The sequence below is a fragment of the Trichomonas vaginalis genome, chromosome IV (genome assembly GCF_026262505.1).
Source record: "Trichomonas vaginalis G3 chromosome IV, whole genome shotgun sequence".
In the NCBI taxonomy this organism is placed as follows: Eukaryota; Parabasalia; order Trichomonadida; family Trichomonadidae; genus Trichomonas; species Trichomonas vaginalis.
Window position 1 is genome coordinate 1206977 of NC_067206.1, and position 19315 is coordinate 1226291.

General features: G+C 32.6%; 8 protein-coding genes across 8 annotated transcripts, besides 4 other annotated features; 6 read left to right on the plus strand and 2 right to left on the minus strand.

Moving 5' to 3' along the window:
* Positions 1–902: 902 nt before the first annotated feature.
* TVAGG3_0007290 (uncharacterized protein) lies at positions 903–4482 on the plus strand (the record flags this gene model as incomplete). The annotated part of the gene is made up of 1 exon (XM_001312275.1): positions 916–4482. The coding sequence occupies one exon, from the start codon at positions 916–918 to the stop codon at positions 4480–4482; it is 3567 nt and encodes a 1188-aa protein (XP_001312276.1).
* A 474-nt stretch (positions 4483–4956) lies between these two features.
* TVAGG3_0007300 (WD40 repeat-like family) lies at positions 4957–6331 on the plus strand (the record flags this gene model as incomplete). Its single annotated transcript, XM_001312274.1, has 1 exon — positions 4967–6331. The coding sequence occupies one exon, from the start codon at positions 4967–4969 to the stop codon at positions 6329–6331; it is 1365 nt and encodes a 454-aa protein (XP_001312275.1).
* Positions 6332–6475: 144 nt separating this feature from the next.
* Positions 6476–7715, plus strand: TVAGG3_0007310 (protein ubiquitination; the record flags this gene model as incomplete). Its single annotated transcript, XM_001312273.1, has 1 exon — positions 6486–7670. One exon carries the CDS (start codon positions 6486–6488, stop codon positions 7668–7670), a length of 1185 nt encoding a protein of 394 aa, XP_001312274.1.
* Positions 7716–8433: 718 nt separating this feature from the next.
* On the minus strand, positions 8434–9891 carry TVAGG3_0007320 (homeodomain-like family; the record flags this gene model as incomplete). Its single annotated transcript, XM_001312272.2, has 1 exon — positions 8570–9871. The coding sequence occupies one exon, from the start codon at positions 9869–9871 to the stop codon at positions 8570–8572; it is 1302 nt and encodes a 433-aa protein (XP_001312273.1).
* Positions 9892–10288: 397 nt separating this feature from the next.
* Positions 10289–12105, minus strand: TVAGG3_0007330 (spectrin binding; the record flags this gene model as incomplete). Its single annotated transcript, XM_001312271.2, has 1 exon — positions 10705–12105. One exon carries the CDS (start codon positions 12103–12105, stop codon positions 10705–10707), a length of 1401 nt encoding a protein of 466 aa, XP_001312272.1.
* Positions 12106–12525: 420 nt separating this feature from the next.
* Positions 12526–12562: a mobile genetic element.
* Positions 12526–12562: a terminal%2Cinverted (terminal inverted repeat of Banshee-A3 transposon ID:TVAGG3_0007340).
* A 1177-nt stretch (positions 12563–13739) lies between these two features.
* Positions 13740–13777: a mobile genetic element.
* Positions 13740–13777: a terminal%2Cinverted (terminal inverted repeat of Banshee-A3 transposon ID:TVAGG3_0007350).
* Positions 13778–14263: 486 nt separating this feature from the next.
* TVAGG3_0007360 (multi antimicrobial extrusion (MatE) family) lies at positions 14264–16028 on the plus strand (the record flags this gene model as incomplete). The annotated part of the gene is made up of 1 exon (XM_001312270.1): positions 14514–15938. The coding sequence occupies one exon, from the start codon at positions 14514–14516 to the stop codon at positions 15936–15938; it is 1425 nt and encodes a 474-aa protein (XP_001312271.1).
* A 495-nt stretch (positions 16029–16523) lies between these two features.
* TVAGG3_0007370 (intracellular transport of viral protein in host cell) lies at positions 16524–16937 on the plus strand (the record flags this gene model as incomplete). Its single annotated transcript, XM_001312269.2, has 1 exon — positions 16524–16850. The coding sequence occupies one exon, from the start codon at positions 16524–16526 to the stop codon at positions 16848–16850; it is 327 nt and encodes a 108-aa protein (XP_001312270.1).
* A 1872-nt stretch (positions 16938–18809) lies between these two features.
* TVAGG3_0007380 (eukaryotic protein of unknown function, DUF872 family) lies at positions 18810–19234 on the plus strand (the record flags this gene model as incomplete). Its single annotated transcript, XM_001312267.2, has 1 exon — positions 18810–19154. The coding sequence occupies one exon, from the start codon at positions 18810–18812 to the stop codon at positions 19152–19154; it is 345 nt and encodes a 114-aa protein (XP_001312268.1).
* Between the last annotated feature and the right edge of the window lie 81 nt (positions 19235–19315).

Below are 19315 nucleotides of genomic sequence, written 5' to 3' on the forward strand. Positions count from 1 at the left end.
TATATCCAGTATACCTATTACAAGTGAAAATGGGATTCCAAACCTTGTTATTACCAAACTTTATTGAATACTTGAAATTTTTCATTACTTCAATCAGTTATGTAAGAGAAACAAACGGTATTCTTGAATACATACTAATATCAATTTTCGGTATCCTATTCATTTGGTTCCATTCTCCTTATGCGTTTGTTTTATCGTTTTTATTTTGGCTCAACGGCTTAGTTCTCTCAATATCAACTGATATCGTCAGAGGAATGACTATTCCATTAACTCTGAGCTTGATTGGCTTTTCTTCTTTAATAACTCCAAGATTAAGATTTGCCTTATACGCATCATCAGTGTTATTTTTAATCCCAGCTGTATTCCATGCTTCCTTGCCATTTATCCAATTCCAGCCTTCAAAAGATGAATTAGTGAATTAGACCTTAAAAAGAAAAGATTTTATTATAAGTAACAATGCAAGCTAAGTTAAGTCCTTTTGCTTCATAAGGTCAAATCAAATGACAAAGATAATTTTTCAATATTATCCTTATTTTGACCTTTGGTGACAGTTTTAGCCAGAACAGTTAATATATGACCATGAAAGCTCTTGAGAGCACCTACTGTCAGACTTTTCAGATTCCTTATAAACCAGATCCGTCCTAAAATAATTCCGCTACGACCTCAGAATTCTCTCAATTTTTGTGGTTCTGACGGAAATATTTTTAGATCAACCTTTTGATAATTTTCTGTAATTTGTTTATTTATGTCTTCCTTGTTAATAAAAATAATTTCATAAATTTCATTTTCAATGGTTTTATCATTGAAAAGAACCATTTTGTAATATTACGCTACATATGATCACGCGATGGTTTGATTTTTCATCGCAATTTGATAATAAAATTTTTGTTGTCAGATTGACACTGGAATTCTTCAATGGAAACAGCTTGTAATTCATTGAGGAATGCAATAGCCAGTGGCAAAACAGACTCAATAAATCAAGAATTTGTCGTTTTTAGTCGCGTTTTTCACGAGAAATTGAAATATAACGATAATCAAAATGTGATCCATAAATTATTCTCGAAAGACACATCATACGATCAAGGCATCTCAATCTATAAATTAATGGTCGAAAAACATACACTAGCGCAAATGGATTATAACATTTACGTTTCAAATTTAATAAATGTTTTTTCATATTTACTTGGTCCAGGCATGCCCTTACCAAAATATAGAGAATCATACTCAGTATACCTTGATCTCCTCTCTACCCTTGAAATTGAACCAGACACGATGCAAGCTTTCGGAAACCTCTTATTTCAATCGACCTATCGAACATATTCACCGATATTCAGTCAAAGGCAAATACGAGATGCTCAAAAGGAAAAGAATGTGCAGTTTAAACAGGAATTAATTCAGATTTTATCAAATCACATCGTAGACAACAAAGATAAGATAGAGCACTGGTGGTATTTACTATGTTGTTCGATATTACCGAAATTAAAAAATGATTCGCTCAACAAATCTTTTCCAAACGAAGAAATTTATTTTAATTACCAATTAATTCTCAAATTAATCCTCGACAAAGCCGTACTAAAGAAGCAGCACATGTATTTTAAGTATCCAGACCTACTATTACGATTGGCAATTAAAGTTTTTTCAACAAATCCAGATTTCGTTTTTCAATTCTACGACAACGTCGAACAAGACATGCTAGGAAAGCTTTTTATTAAAGCAGTGAAGAGAATGGACTCAGAAAGCGTATCTTTATTCTTGGTTTTTAGCATCAAATTTTTTGCTCAAAAATTCGCACAGCAAGAGTCATCAGAAACAAGTACAGAATATCTAAAAGCTCGTAACCACTACAAATCACTCATTTTCGACGTCTGGAGTAAAATAATTGAACATAAATACGCAACTTTAATTTTGGACAGCCTTACAGAGAAAGCCTTTGAGTCTTACGAACCTTTACTTATATTCTCAATACTTCTCTTGAGTTACAAGACAGGAATCATTCCTCCGAAAGATATTTTGAGTAAAATCTCTCAAATGGACAATTCGACCAAGTCAGCAGCCGCTGCGTTCTCATGTATATTGGCCACAGTGTTCGCGCATCAATTGCTGAAGGTTGAACAAAATTTTAGCTTTGATCGCGATTGTACGACCTTTGTTGTCAAATTTGAGAATTCAGATATAATTAACAGGCATCTGCTGATTACTACGAGACATTTAATCAGAGGAATTTTGATTATATCTGATACTCGGCCAATTGACCAAGCGAATGAGTATTTGAATGTCTTCTTTAAGAAGCATGAGATAGATTCAAGTATTTTCTATCTTTATTCATGTTTTAACGAGATGTTGATTTGTATTGCGAATTATGAGATTCCTCCCAGCATCAGTTTCGATCCTTTATCAGTATTCGAGTCCCAGATCCACAAGTTCATTGCGATAAGCGACGGATGGCTCCATCCGGACATAAATTTCACTGGAGTTTCAATTCTCATACATATAATCGAAACAAGGAACTGCGGACACAACATGAACCCCAGCATGGCCATACGGTTCGCAACCGCTATTTTGAGAGCTGTATCGTTGTCAGATCCAAATCGAGCTGATGTCTCTGCGTATTTACTTGCCAGAGCTATTAGCATCGGATGTCCCATATTCTATGTGCTCAGCTCCTTCTTTCTGGACTTCATTGGCTACTATTTACTCGAAATTAACCCAGAACCAAAAATTGTTTCGGCTTTGATCAGCATTGCAGAGTTTTTCAGGTTCCACGACTTCAAAATGGCCATTGATGGTATAGAAACACGTGTTAAACAGCTACTAAGAGACACACAGTGCAGATTATCAAAATTTACTCAAGATTTCTTTTTCGTTTCGAGCCCAGCAAAGATAGAAGCACATAACATGCCAATCTCAATACGCGCAGAACAGTTACTTGCAGATTGGCTGGATAAATGCCCATCAACTGCAATTTTGATGGCGATTTTGATAACAATACAAAGCGTAACAGCGAGTAACTTCACGCCCTCCCAGAAAATACTCAACTCATTCAGTAGCACAAACTCCCTAAAGATGTTTAACGGTGACGTAGCAATGGCTCTCAATTCTTTAACCGAAGTTTGTAAACTATTGAATGAAAAAGTGACAACTTTTGTGGACGATTTGATGACATCTCTTACAAATAATTTCTTTGTATCACAGGATATATGCTTATTGTTTTTACTTGTGAATTACGCGATAACTACAGATCCGAAGAAAAATTTGACAATTTTATTAAACAGAATCATCGAAACAAAGAAAGGAGCAGCTAACTTATTCATAGATATCATCATTAACCACATCGGCTCCATCAATTCGACATCTTCCCCCGTTTGGAACAAAATTCAAGCAGATAATGCAGTTTCCATCGGAGTTTCCTCACAAAACATACTCCAAATTGTAGAAGATGTCGTAACAGTATCACTAGTTGTAACACAGACCGCTTCTGGCCGCTCAACTCATCAATTTAAGCCGATTTCGAAACGAAAAATCGAAAAAGATGGGGAATCCGAGGTAATTGAGGACAAAATCAAGGAGCCAAGTACAGAAACAGTGATTAGCGAGTACAGCCAACCACCTCCTTTGTTCTCTTATCTCAGGGAACAGTTAGTAAAGCGAGGATTTGAATATTTGCTGACATCTTCACGAGATATTGCTAATATTAATATTGATCAGACAGAAGAAGTGTCTCCTATATCAAGCGAAGGCGAATTAATGTCTTCAAAGCTAAGTTCTGGCTCAGATGATATTTTATTTGACACAACATACGCTGCAATGGCCGGACTTGACCTCTACGGAGATTTCCTTTCCCAGGCGAATATCCCGATCGAATCTTCCGATCTCAAAAGGCTCCTAAACATGCCTTTGAGATGTAATGTCCATATTCCTGTCACTTTTTATCCGAAAAATTGCAGTGACCTAACAACTGCGAAAAAGACAAAATGGGACGAAACCAGTTATCTTTTCCAGCAATTTACGAGTTCTCTTGGAAAAGCAACGAAAGACCAATGCGTTCTGAATTATTCTTCATGGGACGCAGACATTTTCTTTGAAATAAACCCACTGCTTATCAAGCATGGGAGAATGATTATGCAGAAACCACAAATACCGATCGAAGTGATCTTCTTCGAGTCTTACATCCCGCCTTTTCTCTTAAATTCGACAACAACTCCTACTATATACATTTTACCTCTCAGAACTGGTTTGATACGTGTCGAAGTGTCGAAATTGATTCAACCATTTGGACCAATCATAGGAGAGGCCTTAGTTACACCTGAAGTGTTGCCTGGCCTCCTCAGATCAACTGTTGCATGCATTTGGTCATCAATTTCTCCTTCAGAGAAGTCGTTGAAGAATCTGGGAATAAGGCAGAAGATGAAGAAGAGGATTAACAGGATCGCTGATAACATCAAGGTTCATCAGTTCAATGAATCAAGATATGAATTTCTTTAGTGTTTTGTAAATTTTAATTTGTATTTCGAATTTTTTATTAGTATTTTTGATATACTCAGGGTGACTTTTTTAATAGATAAACTTAGCTTATTTTAGAGATTTAAGAATATGAGAATAAATAAACTCAGGGAGAATGTAAAACTGTTTGCATAAACTGCAAATATGGCTTGTATATCACTCAATGAATACTTAGTGAATGATCGTTATTAAGTTTTTAAGTCTTCATATATTTGACATAAATTTTTATACTGTCATATTGCTAGAAACTTTATTGACTCATAGAGTAAATATTAATTTATCGTTCCTGGCTATTGCATTCATATGATTATTTGTTGGAAATTAAAAATATGCGTTTTTATATATAGATACTCTAGTAATAGCTTTGAACACAGCATGTGATTACATTTTACTTATTCTTGTTGCTTGAATAGCAGTATGATTTTATGCATTCTATTGAAGAAGAATTTTTTTTTCAAAAAAATTTATGAGAGGCTTTTCAGAAGAGCTAAAGCCTAAAATTTTTGTGACTATTGCAAGGAATATTGAGATTGATAGTGTTACAAAAGAGACAATCCTTGCAATTAGCCAATCTGGCGGAGTTTATTTGTATTCTCTAGTACCAGATTACTCAAATTATAACATAGATTATCAACGAAACAGTCAAAATCCTAATCAACCATCGATTCCTGAAACAGAAATTGATACAAATAATGATCAAGTTGCAATTACAAGCGATTCTCAAATAGAATGCATCGGAACTTTAAATTTAGCCAAAGATAAACGCCAAGTAGATATCCAATTTAATGATTTTAATAATATTTTAATCGCAACAGGTGTAATTTATAAAGATGTATTTTCAACAGGAATTTATTCAGTTTCCGTGACGGGACTACAATTGATTCATATAGAATGTTACAGTGGTGCTACAGCTTTGGGCTATGATCCAATGACTAGTTCTATAATTGTGTTACCAAGAGCTCTTAATGGATCCATTGTAACATTTTCACAAATATCAAGTGATATAGATCCGTTTCGCCCCGAGTATATTAAGAATTTCTCAGTTGCTGGGTATGGACATAAAAGAACTACGAATATGAGAGTTAGTCCTGTTAGTCCAACGCTTATTATTACATGGTCAGATGATAAACTACCCATTATCTCGCTATGGACCCTCTCACAATTGATTTGGAATAATACAACTTACAATTTTACAACAAAATCATATATACAAGCAATAGAATTTGATGAAACGGGACATAAAATAGGTATAGTTATAGCACAGACCAGAAAAACTATAATAGGAATTTGGACAATTCAAAATAATAATTTTGTTCAACAAAACATCATGATAGAAGATAATATTACTGTAAATAGAGCGAAATGGAAGCCTGACATATCCCCAAGCGGCTCTTCCTTCTGCGTTTGGACTCCTCGAGGAATGATCGAAGCAAATGGAAACGAACTGATCAAATGGCGCCAGGATTCAGTCAGATCATACATGTTCGCGGTTTCCCGTGGTGGTTTCCACGTTTATTTCGATAAAAGTGGAATTCTTAAAATTGCGGGATCACGGACCATGGAAGCCGATAGAGAGAACTCTACAATCATTGGAGAGAAGGCTCCACCACTTTCATTCATAAAAGCTATAATGAGTGGCAAAATGTTAAATGCATCTGGCGTCCATATGCAAAGATGTTATAATTGTAGGGCCCCACTCCAGTATCCCCTTATTTCATGCGAGGAAGGAATCTCTGCTTGTTATTGTAGTTACCAATGCCAGGAAAAGCATTGGCCATTGTATTTTGCTAGTCATCAGCCTTTGTTTTTTGATGAGGATGATAGAACATAAATAAATTGTCTTTGTATTTTTTAATATTTAATTTTATTTTTCTAATTTTTTAACTTATTAGCTTAATTCAACAGAATATCTTTCTTTTATGTTATGCTTATCTTTGTTATTATGTTTATTTTATAATAGTTCAGTCATTTTTATTTTTGTTTATATGAATCCTGATGAGATTTCTCAAATTGTCGCAATGAATGATGTCGAGGCATTATCAAAATTAGAGCTTGATTCATGGACCGAGACCAAATATCAAATAAATACAATAGAAAAAACAATGCAAATTCCATCTGCAGGACTGACGCTAATACATATAGCGGCTTTTTATGATTGCTTAGAATCATTTATATTTTTAGAGAAAAAAGGCTTATCTTTCACTACAGTTTCTACAAATTCTTTCAATACTTTATATTATATATGCTATGGAGGCTCAATAGAAGTATTTGAATACGTATTTATTAAAATCGGAAGAGATCCAAGTCTACAAAGTCTCCTAAAAGACATTTTTGAAGAAGATATTTTTTATATTATTAAACACACATCATTATTAGACCTCGCAATACTCGCACCATGCAACCAATACGAAATTGCAACAGCTCTATTCAAGTTTGGATACGGTTTCAAGAAAAACGGAGTAGATTTTCGTGCAGAATTTGCTCTTAATCCAATCAACAGTACCATTAAGCTGTCAAATGCTAAATGCTTAGAATACCTCATTCAATTCAAGAAGATAAACCAATTTGGTCTTTCTCCACTTCAAATTGCGATTGCAACGAATACTCAAGAAGCAATTCCTATTCTAATCAAACAGAATGGAGACTTACTATATAGAAATGAGCATGGAGAGACCGCTCTTTCAATTGCATGCAGGCTGAAAAATATTTACGCTGTAGAACAACTTTGTTCATCAATGAAACGATTGGAAGAAGAGACACATGGTATAGATGGCGCTGCACATTGGCTTTGCAGTTCGAACAGCCTTGAAATCGCAAAACATATTTTGCAACATCCTATAGATATAAATAGAAAAAATATGTTGGGACAATTATGTACAGGATGTTTCAAACCAAAGAAGGAGAATGCTAAAGAGATAGTGCAGATATTGGAACTTCTTTACAGATATGGTTTGGAACTGAATGACCCAACATATCCTGCAATTCAGCCATTCATTACAGGAATGACAATTCTTCCGGAAATTGTTGACTGGTTCTTGGAAAAGGATATAGATATCGATATACAAATAACTAGACACACAGGGTTCTTCTCTATTAGAGATATAATCATGTCGAAAAAGGGAATACTAAAGAATGTGATAGATAAATATCATATCCAGCCTTCTTCATGAAATCTAAAAAAATTGTTTTTCTTTCTTTGTTTGTTTAAAAATTTTACACCTTTTTTTTACATCGTACGCTCTTGTATAAGAACATATATCTCTAGCACAGTAGCATCAATAGAGATTGAGATGAATCATATAATGCATTCTATAGTGGTTTGACTTTAGGTTGTTTAGATACGAAATTCATGATATTAGAAAATTACAATGAAATATGTTAAAATCGGTTCCTTTGGAATAACGTGATATTTTATTGAAACATACTTAAGTCTAAATGGATCTATTAATGAAATTATGCTGAGTCAACTCCTCTTCAATTTGCAGTAAAAGATAACTCAATTAAAAAAGGCTAAAATTCTTATTTGATTAGGTAAAGCTACTAATATATCAGATAGGTTTGATTGTGATATAGATGTTGTAGAGACATATCATAAAATAAATCAATAGGTGTTGTAGGGATATCGCTATTTAACATGAAATAGAGTGATGGCAAAATTCAATAATCAGCCATAAATAATGCTGGTTAAAATCTTTTCATAGCTTCGTCTTTCATTCCAAATCAATTACAATCATTTTCAAGATGCCTAATCGGTCAGTGATAAGGCCATAATTTTCAGGGTACAATAATTCAATAATATCTTCGATAATGAAACAAATTCAATATCACATTCGTCACAACTTCTAAAAATCGTAAGGACTCATTCAGATTTTGTCTTTCTGGAGGTGAAAACATCATAATAAATATCTAATTCTTCTGATTTTTATATAAATATATAATTATATTAGAAAATGGGACATTTTAAGAGAAAAATTTACAAGTAATATTTTCCTAATCATATTTTCCCTAGAGGAATTGAAAACAAGTACTTTATATTTTATCAAATACTAATTAAGTTTTTTTTGCATCCTTAGATGTGCTTGATCTTATTCTTGAACTCATTGTAGTTCTCTGTTGTAATGATCGTGATCAATCTCTTATTGATCTTCCTGAGAGTGAATGGATCTTGTTTTGTTGTTGTCAAGAGGTGTAACCATGTATTGTAATCAAGGACAGTTCCATCAGGAGAAATAGCAGGTACCTGGATTGTTTCGCCTGTAATGAAGTCCTGCTTATTCTTGATTGGATTCTTTTGGGCCATTTTTTCATAGAAACCGATGACATTTGTTTCTGGAGCAGATTCCTCTTCTGAATCAGAATTGTCCTCTGAATCTTCTTTATTGCCTGTTCCTTTGTGATAAGACTGGCGATCTTTGAAATGAAGGTTGCCGTCCTCATCCTGCCTGTAGTATTCATCATGAACTTCGCCTGACTTAACAAGCTTTCTGTAGTAGTTCGCGCATTGATATCCTACACGGCCTGGAATTGCTTCAGAGAAAATGCCCCACTTGCCTTCATTGATTCCTTGCTCTCTGATCTCATGGAGTCTCTTGAGAAAGAGGCGGTGCTCCTCTGGACTCCATGGACCATTCTTTTGCTTCTCGCCTGGTGGAAGATTTCTGTAGAGGTAAGAGTTAGGATTGGACTTCATCTGCTTGTAAGATTGCTTGTGGGCATCACTCCATGTGTTCCATTCCTCTTCTTTTACCTCAGGTGGACATGGAATGTTGAGCTTTTGAGGTTTGCGAGCTCGCTTAACGTTTCCGCGGGAACCACGGTTACTTGTTTCGCCTGTTGCGTAGGTTCCGTAGTAATCTCCATCATCAGAGCTTTCATCATCGTCTGAATCTTCATCTTTCTTAGTATTTTTTGCTTCTTCAAGGGCCTTCTTAGTTATTTCCTTTTGTAGTTGCTTGCGAGCACTTCTTGTGCGTGGACGCCTCGCAGCTGAAGTACGAGACTTGACTTCTTTGTTAACTTCCTTTTGGAAGTCAACATCTTCGATTGTAAGAAGTAATTCGTCAGGGTTCATGTCCTTCTTGAGGAAGGCTATGTAGTAATGAAGAGGCGAAGGAGCTTCCCAAAGTTTGACAAGTTGAGACAAGATTTTGTTTAACTGATTGATACGAACCGTGAATGTTCTCTTCCTATTGTTAAGGATGGCTTGCTGAATGACTGGATCGTCTTCAATGTACTCATCCTCGAAATAAGGCATGATTTCCTCAAGCCTGATCTTATCTACAGCAATTGCAGAGTTTCCAGAGGTTGGGGAATCACTAGTAATTGGTTCACGAACGTTATCATATAACGAAGCATTATCAACGAGCGACATTCAGGCGAAATGAAAAAAAGGCGCCAAAATTTAGTTGAGGAAGTAAAACCGCTTCTCTCAAATCCTCTCAATTTTTGACGCTATTTTATTTTGTGAACAACTCGTTGATATTTTATTATACATATGATTTTGAATAAAATGTTGAAAATCTTGCCTGGTTTGAATTTCGAATTGTGTAAAATCTCAAATTTATTGTTTTCTGTTCCTATAGCTTTAGGGAAGACTCAGCAGCAATAATCATTGACTTCATTTTGCCTGTTAACTTGATTTTATTTCAATAATTATTATTTTGAGCGAGTTTTCAAAACAATGAATATATCTGAATTTGTTAGTACTAATATTATGAAATCATCATGGAATTTTGTTGATATCTCTCACTTTTTTAAAAAATAACTTTTTATATATTCTGAGCGTTTTCATTCATAAAACAATAAATTTTATTGGCCAAAGAGTACAAATATCTATATAGTTTAATTGAGTTCTGATTTTATTAACTTTTTATGAAAAACTTCAAATTTCGAATTCTAATAACCGAAATCCTTTTATTCATCGTCTGTATACTTGAAATCCTATATCATCATTAACTGAAATTATGATAAAAAATACTGTTATGCTCCTACTCACATTCAATTGTATAAAACTCAATTGAATTAACTTCAGAAAACCGAGTGTATCGTATTTTTCATGTCTGCATAATATGATGGAGAATCAAATTGAGAAATGAAAATTAATTCGGAGATAGTATAATTCATGATGTCATAATTAATTTTATTGAAGAAACAATAATAAATATTAATTATTTTTCAAAATAAATCTCTATATAAAAATAAATTTCATTTTTCTTCTGATTTTTGCTTATCGATTGCGGAATCAGCGTTTTCTTCTGGTTTCTTAGATTCTTCTACTGGAGTCTTTGGTTTATCGACTTCCTCCTTTTCTGAAATTTTATCGTTTTTATTTTCTTGATCCTCCTCTTTATTTTCACCAGATTTGAGCTGTTCGCAAGATAAACCACCATACTTGATCAATAACTTCTCTACTTCTTCGAAAAGGTATCTTCTTGCGATATCGACTGGGGTTAACTCTTCTTCATTGAGAACATTAACATTAGCACCATTCTCAAGAAGAAGTTTAGTGATACTGTATCTATTAAAGTGAACTGCAAAGTGTAATGCTGTGTCGCCTTCTTCATTTTTGATATTTAGATCGAATTTCTTGGAAATCAGATATTGGACAACTGTTAATTCGCCATCTTTGGCTGCTTCGACCAAGGCAGGTTCACATCCAGGAATTGCTTCTGGAGCTCCGTTTTCTGTGAAATAGTAGACATATTTGTAAGAGGCCATGTGTATGCAATTGTACAGAGAAACTTCTTTGCCGTCATATTTTTCCATGATTTCATCAAAAATTTCGTCACGCCTGTACCAGACAGCATTAAATGTGCATGTATCGTAATTAATATCCTGTTTATCTTTGTATTTATCAATCAGAAGTCTGTTATTCGCTGCAACAGCAGCTGCCAAACATTCATGATTGAATTCAGCTCCAATTTCGAAAAGATAATCAATACATTTGGGAGTATTAAAGTAAATAGCTGTCATTAACAAACTTCTTTCGGTTGTGCTTAAGTAAGGTTGGTTAATTAACTGATTAGGGTTGAAATCTTCTTTTGATGCATAATCTTTGAGTTTTTCAATATTGTCAGTAATAATTGAATAACCAAGAGAATCTACTTCGTAACCGTATTCCATGATCTGATCAAAAATTGCCCAATCATTTTCTTTTAGGTTTGGGATGTTCGGAATAATATCCTTTCTTCCAATTTCTTTTGCAAACATTAGATGGAATCCATCGAGAAAAACTGTTTCGCTGACTAACTCTGCAAACGTGAAAATTCCAAGTTGATACAATCCACGCACAAGCTTACTGTATGGAGCAATTACGTCGCATGATCCGAACACGTATAATAGGGAATTTTTGAATGAAGGCCACTTCATACACAGCTTGTACGTAATTTGAATGATATTTTTAATATTTTCAGCACTCATTACTGAGTTTATGATGCACAAATTGGCTAACTCATCATAATAATCGACTGTGTAATGAGTTTCAATGTAATTCATGTCATCATCTAGCGTTTCGGGCGTTGTCTTCTTTAATATTTCTTCGAATTTCAACATTTCATCGAAAAATCCGAAACTTTGGACGTCTGCAATACGTGAAACCCTTTTCATTTCAAATACTGCAGCGGTTGTTATGTAAACTAATCAAAATATTTTTTTATCAATAGGATCATTATTACAGAATGCAATATGATATCTCTACCGAATAAGGTAATATTGGATTTAAAATGACATTGAATTAATTGAAAAGCCAATCTTTTCAATTTTGATTATGCAATATTCACATTGTATCTTGCTTTTATAAAAAGATATCGAAATGTAATGAACCCACATTTGAATATGCCACTTTTTGTTGACACCGTTTAATAAATTTATCTAAATATTAATAGCAAAGACAAAATATAGAATATTTCACTTTTTTGCTTTCAAAACTGAAAAATTTGAAAAAAATGATTATGTAATCGTTTTTTGCTATATCAAAAATTAAATATGAATAAATAGTTTATCAAAATTATATTTATGATTAAATTGTAATAAACAGAAATTGATCAAAAGTGACAGCTCTCAATTTTTTGACATTTGTAAATTCTAAATTGAATGAGAAAAATGAAATAATACTAAGCATAATACAATATTCTAGATTTAATTATAATTAGGAAAAAGTTAGTTTTGAGAGTACTTTCATAGGCATATAGAATGAAATCTTCTGAAAAATAATATCACATAAACTCATATATTATTTTCTAATATATAACTATTTTATATAAAAATCAAATTCAATGATCTTAAAAGCGAAGGATAAACCTCAAAATTTACGAATATAATGAGTGGAATATAATGCTTATCTATCATAAAACCATATGAAATATCAATTTTTGCTTTACGCCTAATTTTTGACGACAATTAGCAAAAAATGTTAAATGTTAACACTCAGTCCATTTGAATATGAAAAATAAAATTGACTTTGATTAAATGTTTTTATTTATCATGCAATTCTTCTTGCGACAAAGATTTGAATAAAAGTTCAAAAAATAAGATAGCTGAAAAAATAATATACGGTAGTGTTTACTAATAAATGAATAGTATATAAATTCTATTAAAATGGATCTGATCCAAAAAAATATATAAAATTTGATCATAAATAAAATCGTTTTAAATTACTTCTTCATTTAAATTATAACAATTATTTTTGGTTTTATATTTTTTTGGATCAAATCCATTTTAATAGAATTTATATACTATTCATCTATTAGTAAACACTACCGTATATTATTTTTTCAGCTATCTTATTTTTTGAACTTTTATTCAAATCTTTGGTCGCAAGAAGAATTGCATGATAAATAAAAACATTTAATCAAAGTCAATTTTATTTTTCATATTCAAATGGACTGAGTGTTAACATTTAACATTTTTTGCTAATTGTCGTCAAAAATTAGGCGTAAAGCAAAAATTGATATTTCATATGGTTTTATGATAGATAAGCATTATATTCCCACTCATTATATTCGTAAATTTTGAGGTTTATCCTTCGCTTTTAAGATCATTGAATTTGATTTTTATATAAAATAGTTATATATTAGAAAATAATATGAGTTTATGTGATATTATTTTTCAGAAGATTTTGTGTTCTTCTTCAAAATTTTATTTTTTTATTAAAAAGAATCTTTACAAAATATACATTTACTTTAATTAATATTTAAAAACGTGCTCTATCAAAAGTTCCAAAAATTCAATATTTTAGCTTTTCTGAGGTGTCACTTTTGATGAATTTCTGTTTACAACAAAATATCGACTGTAACACAATTTTTTTAATCAAATTATTGAAAGAAAATCGATTCACAGTTTTATTAAACATTCACTAAATTATAGTAAATAAAACAATAAATTTGATCAACATGTTTTCATGAATTGCTATTGTTTATAATCTCGCCAATCAAATCAATAAAAGTGAGACTAAGTATATTGCAAAACCAACTAACTCATAAAATAAATGTTTGATCAAGCATCATCATATCATTCATTTCCTATTGCACATATAATTTGATACGCAAATCTATGAATCTGTATCATTCACCTGATACACACTCCACAAATAAGTTAAAATATCTTTAATGAACAACATTTTAATCTAATACAAAATCTCATAATATCATAGGTTTCTATTAATAACTGACAATCTTGCTATTATCGTTCTAAATAAAATGCAACATCAACTAGCAATAATTTAATATTTATCAAAAATTCATTGTTTTAATATTCTGAAAGAAATATTAAATCAAACAATAGCGATGGAGGAAGATCTATGTTTAACCAGAGTATATAAATTCCAATACGCATGATAAAACTTTCAAAGACTGAATGACAGTAAAATATCAATTTCATTTTGCCCAAATTTATATTAAATTCGATTTATCCACAAATAAATCATTTTTATATCAGAGGATATTAACATTGAAATTCCGGAAAATTCAGAAGATTATCAGCTTGGAGGACGTCCTCCACTTATAACTCTCTTAATTATGTCACTTGGACCTTTAATATCACAAATTGTCCAAGCTTTGACAAGTGTCATAGGCTCAATTCTTGTTGCAAAATCAATAGGTCAAATAGGTGTTGAAGTATATGGTGCGGTATACACTGTTGAGTTCTTTGCTGTTGCCATTGCTCAGTTCCTTTCAGCCGGACTCAGTGTTCGGCTCAGTTATCTTTATGGAGCTCAAGAGCTAGAAAGTACAGATCAATTATTTGTTGATTTCTTGCGTCTAAGCGTAATATTAGGAATTATAACCCCTTGCATTGTTCTACCAGTTACTAAACCTGTTATTAGGTGGTTTGGAGCTGATGAACTGACCGCAGAATTATCTCTTCAGTATATGTCTCCGATCACAGGAGCTTGCCTATTTAATATTATTTTCTTAGTTTCATCCGGCGTTATATTGGCGGATGGAAAATCTGTTACATATGCTATATTCCAAGTTGCCTCATTTGTTTTAAACATCGGAGTTTTTTCACCGATTCTCTTACTTGGTATCAAGACACCAATTTGGGGAGCATCGCTTGCAACGATTCTTTCCCAAGCTATTCCAGGCATATTTATAACAGTAATGATTTTCAAAGGCAAATTTAGACTTCACCCCACTATTAACATGTTTTGGAAGCCATTCTGTGTCGAAACAAAACATGCACTTAAGATAGGCTTTTCAACACTCATATCTCAGATCTCTCTAACATTACCTTTCTTATTAATGCAGAAATATGCTAATAATGCTGCAATGGCAATCGGACAATACGGAAATGCAGTTGCAGTTTGGGCAGTCGTTGAAAAGCTATATCTTATCATTGGCGGAATTTGCATTGGATTCTCAACTGGATTTTTGAACCCAGGATCTTATGCATTTGGTGCTAAGAACTACAAGAGATTCTTTAAGCTTATGATTCATGGTATTTGGCTTTGCACAGCTAGTTGCTTAGTAATTTCAGTTGTTATTATTTCTGTTCCTGTCCAAATCTCCAAACTATGGTCACAATCCGAGTCATTCTTAGAAATGTCTAAGAAGATCACGCCAATCCTTTATTTCACAGCTTTTACACTTGGTATGCAGTACATGGTTCCTGTTGTCTTGCAAGCATCAAAGAAGATCTTTGCATCATCAACATTATCTGTTCTTACATTAGTTCTTCCTGTTCCAATCTTCAGTACAATTCTTTACTTCACAGGAGATGGAAAAATGAATCCTCAAAGAATATTTTACACATACACGTGTAATGATTCTTATTCATTTATTGTTTGCACACTCTTCTTCATTAGTCCACTCAAGAAGATGATCAAGGCCATGAAAACAGGATCATTTGAAGATGAAGAAGATCTTAAGAATGAAATTGATAATGAAGAAGAATCTGTTGAAAACATGGATGAACAAGAACGTCCTGCTACGGAAATTTAATCGGAAATACTCTGTTTTTATTATTTTTATAGAGTAAACTCACTTTAGTATTTGATAATACTTGAAAAAGCTTGAATGCACCGAGAAAATATCATATCTATTTCTATCGATAGTAGGAATGTGATTCGATTAGAGTGCATGCATTATTGAAAGAATGGCCGATAGTTTAGAAGTTAGGATCTATTTTATGGCTATTGAACAATTAGAATACCAATGTATATCAGGAGACAAGTATATTGTCTACTGTATTATATCACCTAAACAATTCCTTATGTTATGATTCTAATTTGTACTCAAACAAATTTGTTTTGGAATATGAAAATTACAAAACTTATTTTTCAAGCTTTGATTCAGATTAAAATTGTCCCAATCTGATAAGAATTTAATTGAAATCATGACATTTCTTTGAGTTATTCTTATGATTTCCACAAATTATTTATCGTCAAAGAAATGATATTCTAAATCGAATCTAGAAAGTGACTTTATAATTTTTGATATAAAAAACAAACGGTCAATCTTTTTATAAAATAAAAAATCCACAGTTTAGCGAGTGGACGTGTTTGGATAAAAGTGACATTGGTTTTTATGTCAGCTCCAAAGTTCGAAACAGATGCAGTTCGCTCAATCACAGACCAGTCTATCCAAAGCACACTTAACAACCAAGTTTACGATCACAGCGCCGTCAACAAATGGTCTAGTGAGATTCTTGAAATGACACTTCGTACACTTTGCGAGCGCTTCCCAGCCTACAAATTCGTTTCTCAGTGCCTTATCCTCCAGAAGGCTGGTGGTGGCCTCCACGTTTCCTCATCTTGCTACTGGGATTCAAACTCTGATGGCATGGTTACAGTCCGTTGGGAAAACGAGTCCATGCACTGCATTGTTTCTATCTATGGTCTCGCTGTTCAGTAATTACTTACAGTAAACGGTTAACCTGCCGATAGTAATTTTTCCATTTTTTTTCTTCTTACACCTAAAACCTTGATTTAATATTACATATTTTATGAATCTATTTATTTACATGATTTTAACAATTATATTTTTATAATACATAACAAACAATGGCAGATATAAAAATTGAAATTAGATTAAACTGTATGCATGATTCTAATTACTGCCCGAGCAATATCATCAGGAGTAGACTCGAGCGGAAGTCCGATTTCTTCTCTTAATATACGAAATGCATCATTGACTTCTCTAAATCTTTGTAATTCTTCTTCAGAAAGCTGATCTTGCATGGAAACTGAAATATCATGCATCTCTTTATGACATATCTCTATTGAACTTTTAAGTGATGAGTTTTCTTTCCGAAGTTGTTCTAATTGCGAACTGCAGTCGTTTAACAACGATTGAAGCCTTTTATTCTCTTTGGAGCAGTATCTCTTTGTAGTCTCTAGGTCTCTAAGAGAATCAAGATCACCAGAGAGCTGTTTTCTTTCAGAATCAAGAGCTTGAATTTGATTATTTTTATCAGAAATGAGTTGTTCAAGTTCTTGAATCTGAATCTTATCTTTTTGCAATGTCTGAAGTGATGCATCATATTCTGTTTTCAGTTCAGCAATTTCATTTACGTGATTCGTATTTTCTTTCGTCATCTTCTCCAGTTCGAACTGTTTATCTTTGATAGTCTGTTTCAGCATCTCTAATCTCTTCTGAGCAGCAAACTTGTTGGATTCGAAATCCTCAGAAAGAGTATTTGGAATTGTTAAATCTTCAATTTGACGATGTGTATCATCTAATTGTTCTTCGATTTGAGTTCTTGTTTCAAGAAGTTCTTCAATATCAAATTTCAATTTGTCAACTTGAGTTTTTAGTTCATCAATCTTTTTTGAGTTTCTTGTATCTAATACGTGAAGCTTTGATTTCAAACTTTCAATCTTAGTATCTATATCACCTATAGATTCATGTATACGTTCGACTGAGTTCTTACCTGTCATCTGTTCAAATCTAGCTTGTAAATCTTCGTAACATCCTTCCATTTCTTGCAATTTTTGCTTTAACATACGTTCCTTTTCAACAGACTCTGCCGCATGTTGCTTTTGTTCCTTGAGGTCCTTATCAGATTCTTCCAACATTTCTTCTAAATCATGTTTCAAACGGTCTGATTTAGTAATTAATTGTTTATTTTCTTCAATCAAGATTGCCAAATTTTTCTGCATAAGATCATTATCCTTTTTAGTTTGCTCTGATACGTTTTGTGAAAAATTTTTACCAAAGATCATAAATATATCGTCTAAAGTAGTAATACTTGAATCATAACTTTGTGCTACTGCAAATAATTGTGACAATTGGTCTTCGTATGCTTCACTAAGTTTTTGATTTGTTCGATAATTGATTAAAGCTTGTCTTAATGCAACATTTGTTGATAATTCGCTCTTGAAAAGATCAAACAATAATACGAGTAACTTGAAACTGTTTCCTTGATGCTTTTTTGGAGTATATTCTGATAAAAATTTCTCAACTTCTTTAGCTTTCAGTATAATTTCTTCCTGATCACGTTCTAGTTCCGAAATAGAAGCACTTCTTGAACTGGAGTTAATAGATTCTGATTCCGTCAATATTTCAGTGCTCATTTTACCGTTTTCTATTTTTTTGGCGCCAATTGATGAAAAAGTTTAGTGCCCATAATAAATCGGCTTGCAAAACTTCAAAATGCTATTAACCTTCTCATATTTGATCTAATACTGAAGTATGACAATCTGAAATCAATGTCATCGTAAAATTGAAAAATTATCATCAATATAATATCATAATTCCTATTGAAATCAACATTTTCTTCAAATTGTAGACTTATATTCAAAAGGAAAAAGCAAAACTCGAAATACAAAATTTTGTAAATTTCAGATACGATTATTTTTTGTCGATAAAATTATGAAGGACGAAAAAAGAAAAGACGCAAAGAATTCGATATTGCAGATATACAACATCTGGCCAAACTTTAAGGCCTGGTGTGCTGCCGGTGATCCACCTCCAAAAACTCAAGTCAAATCCCTTTATTTAATGGTATTCTTATTAATCTTCGGCTTTTCCACCGGAACAGTATGGTTCCTTTCAGCATTTGACATCAAATTCGTAGGACAAATAGAACATTTATGGATTTTATTCCTACTTTCTTTCTTGACACTTACACCAGGTTTATATGCACTTTTCATTTCCTACCACTGCTGGAGACGCCACAGAGGCTATGATTGGTGGATTATTCCACATTTCGAGTGAAATCAAATTTTACCGTCACATTGTTTTATTTAAATACTAACAATATCTACATATATTCTAAACATTTCCATTAGACTGTATTTCTATTACTTCTTTTTTTATACATCTTTAAAAAAATTCAATATTTCTATTTTCTCAAAATATTCACTAAAAATCAATGA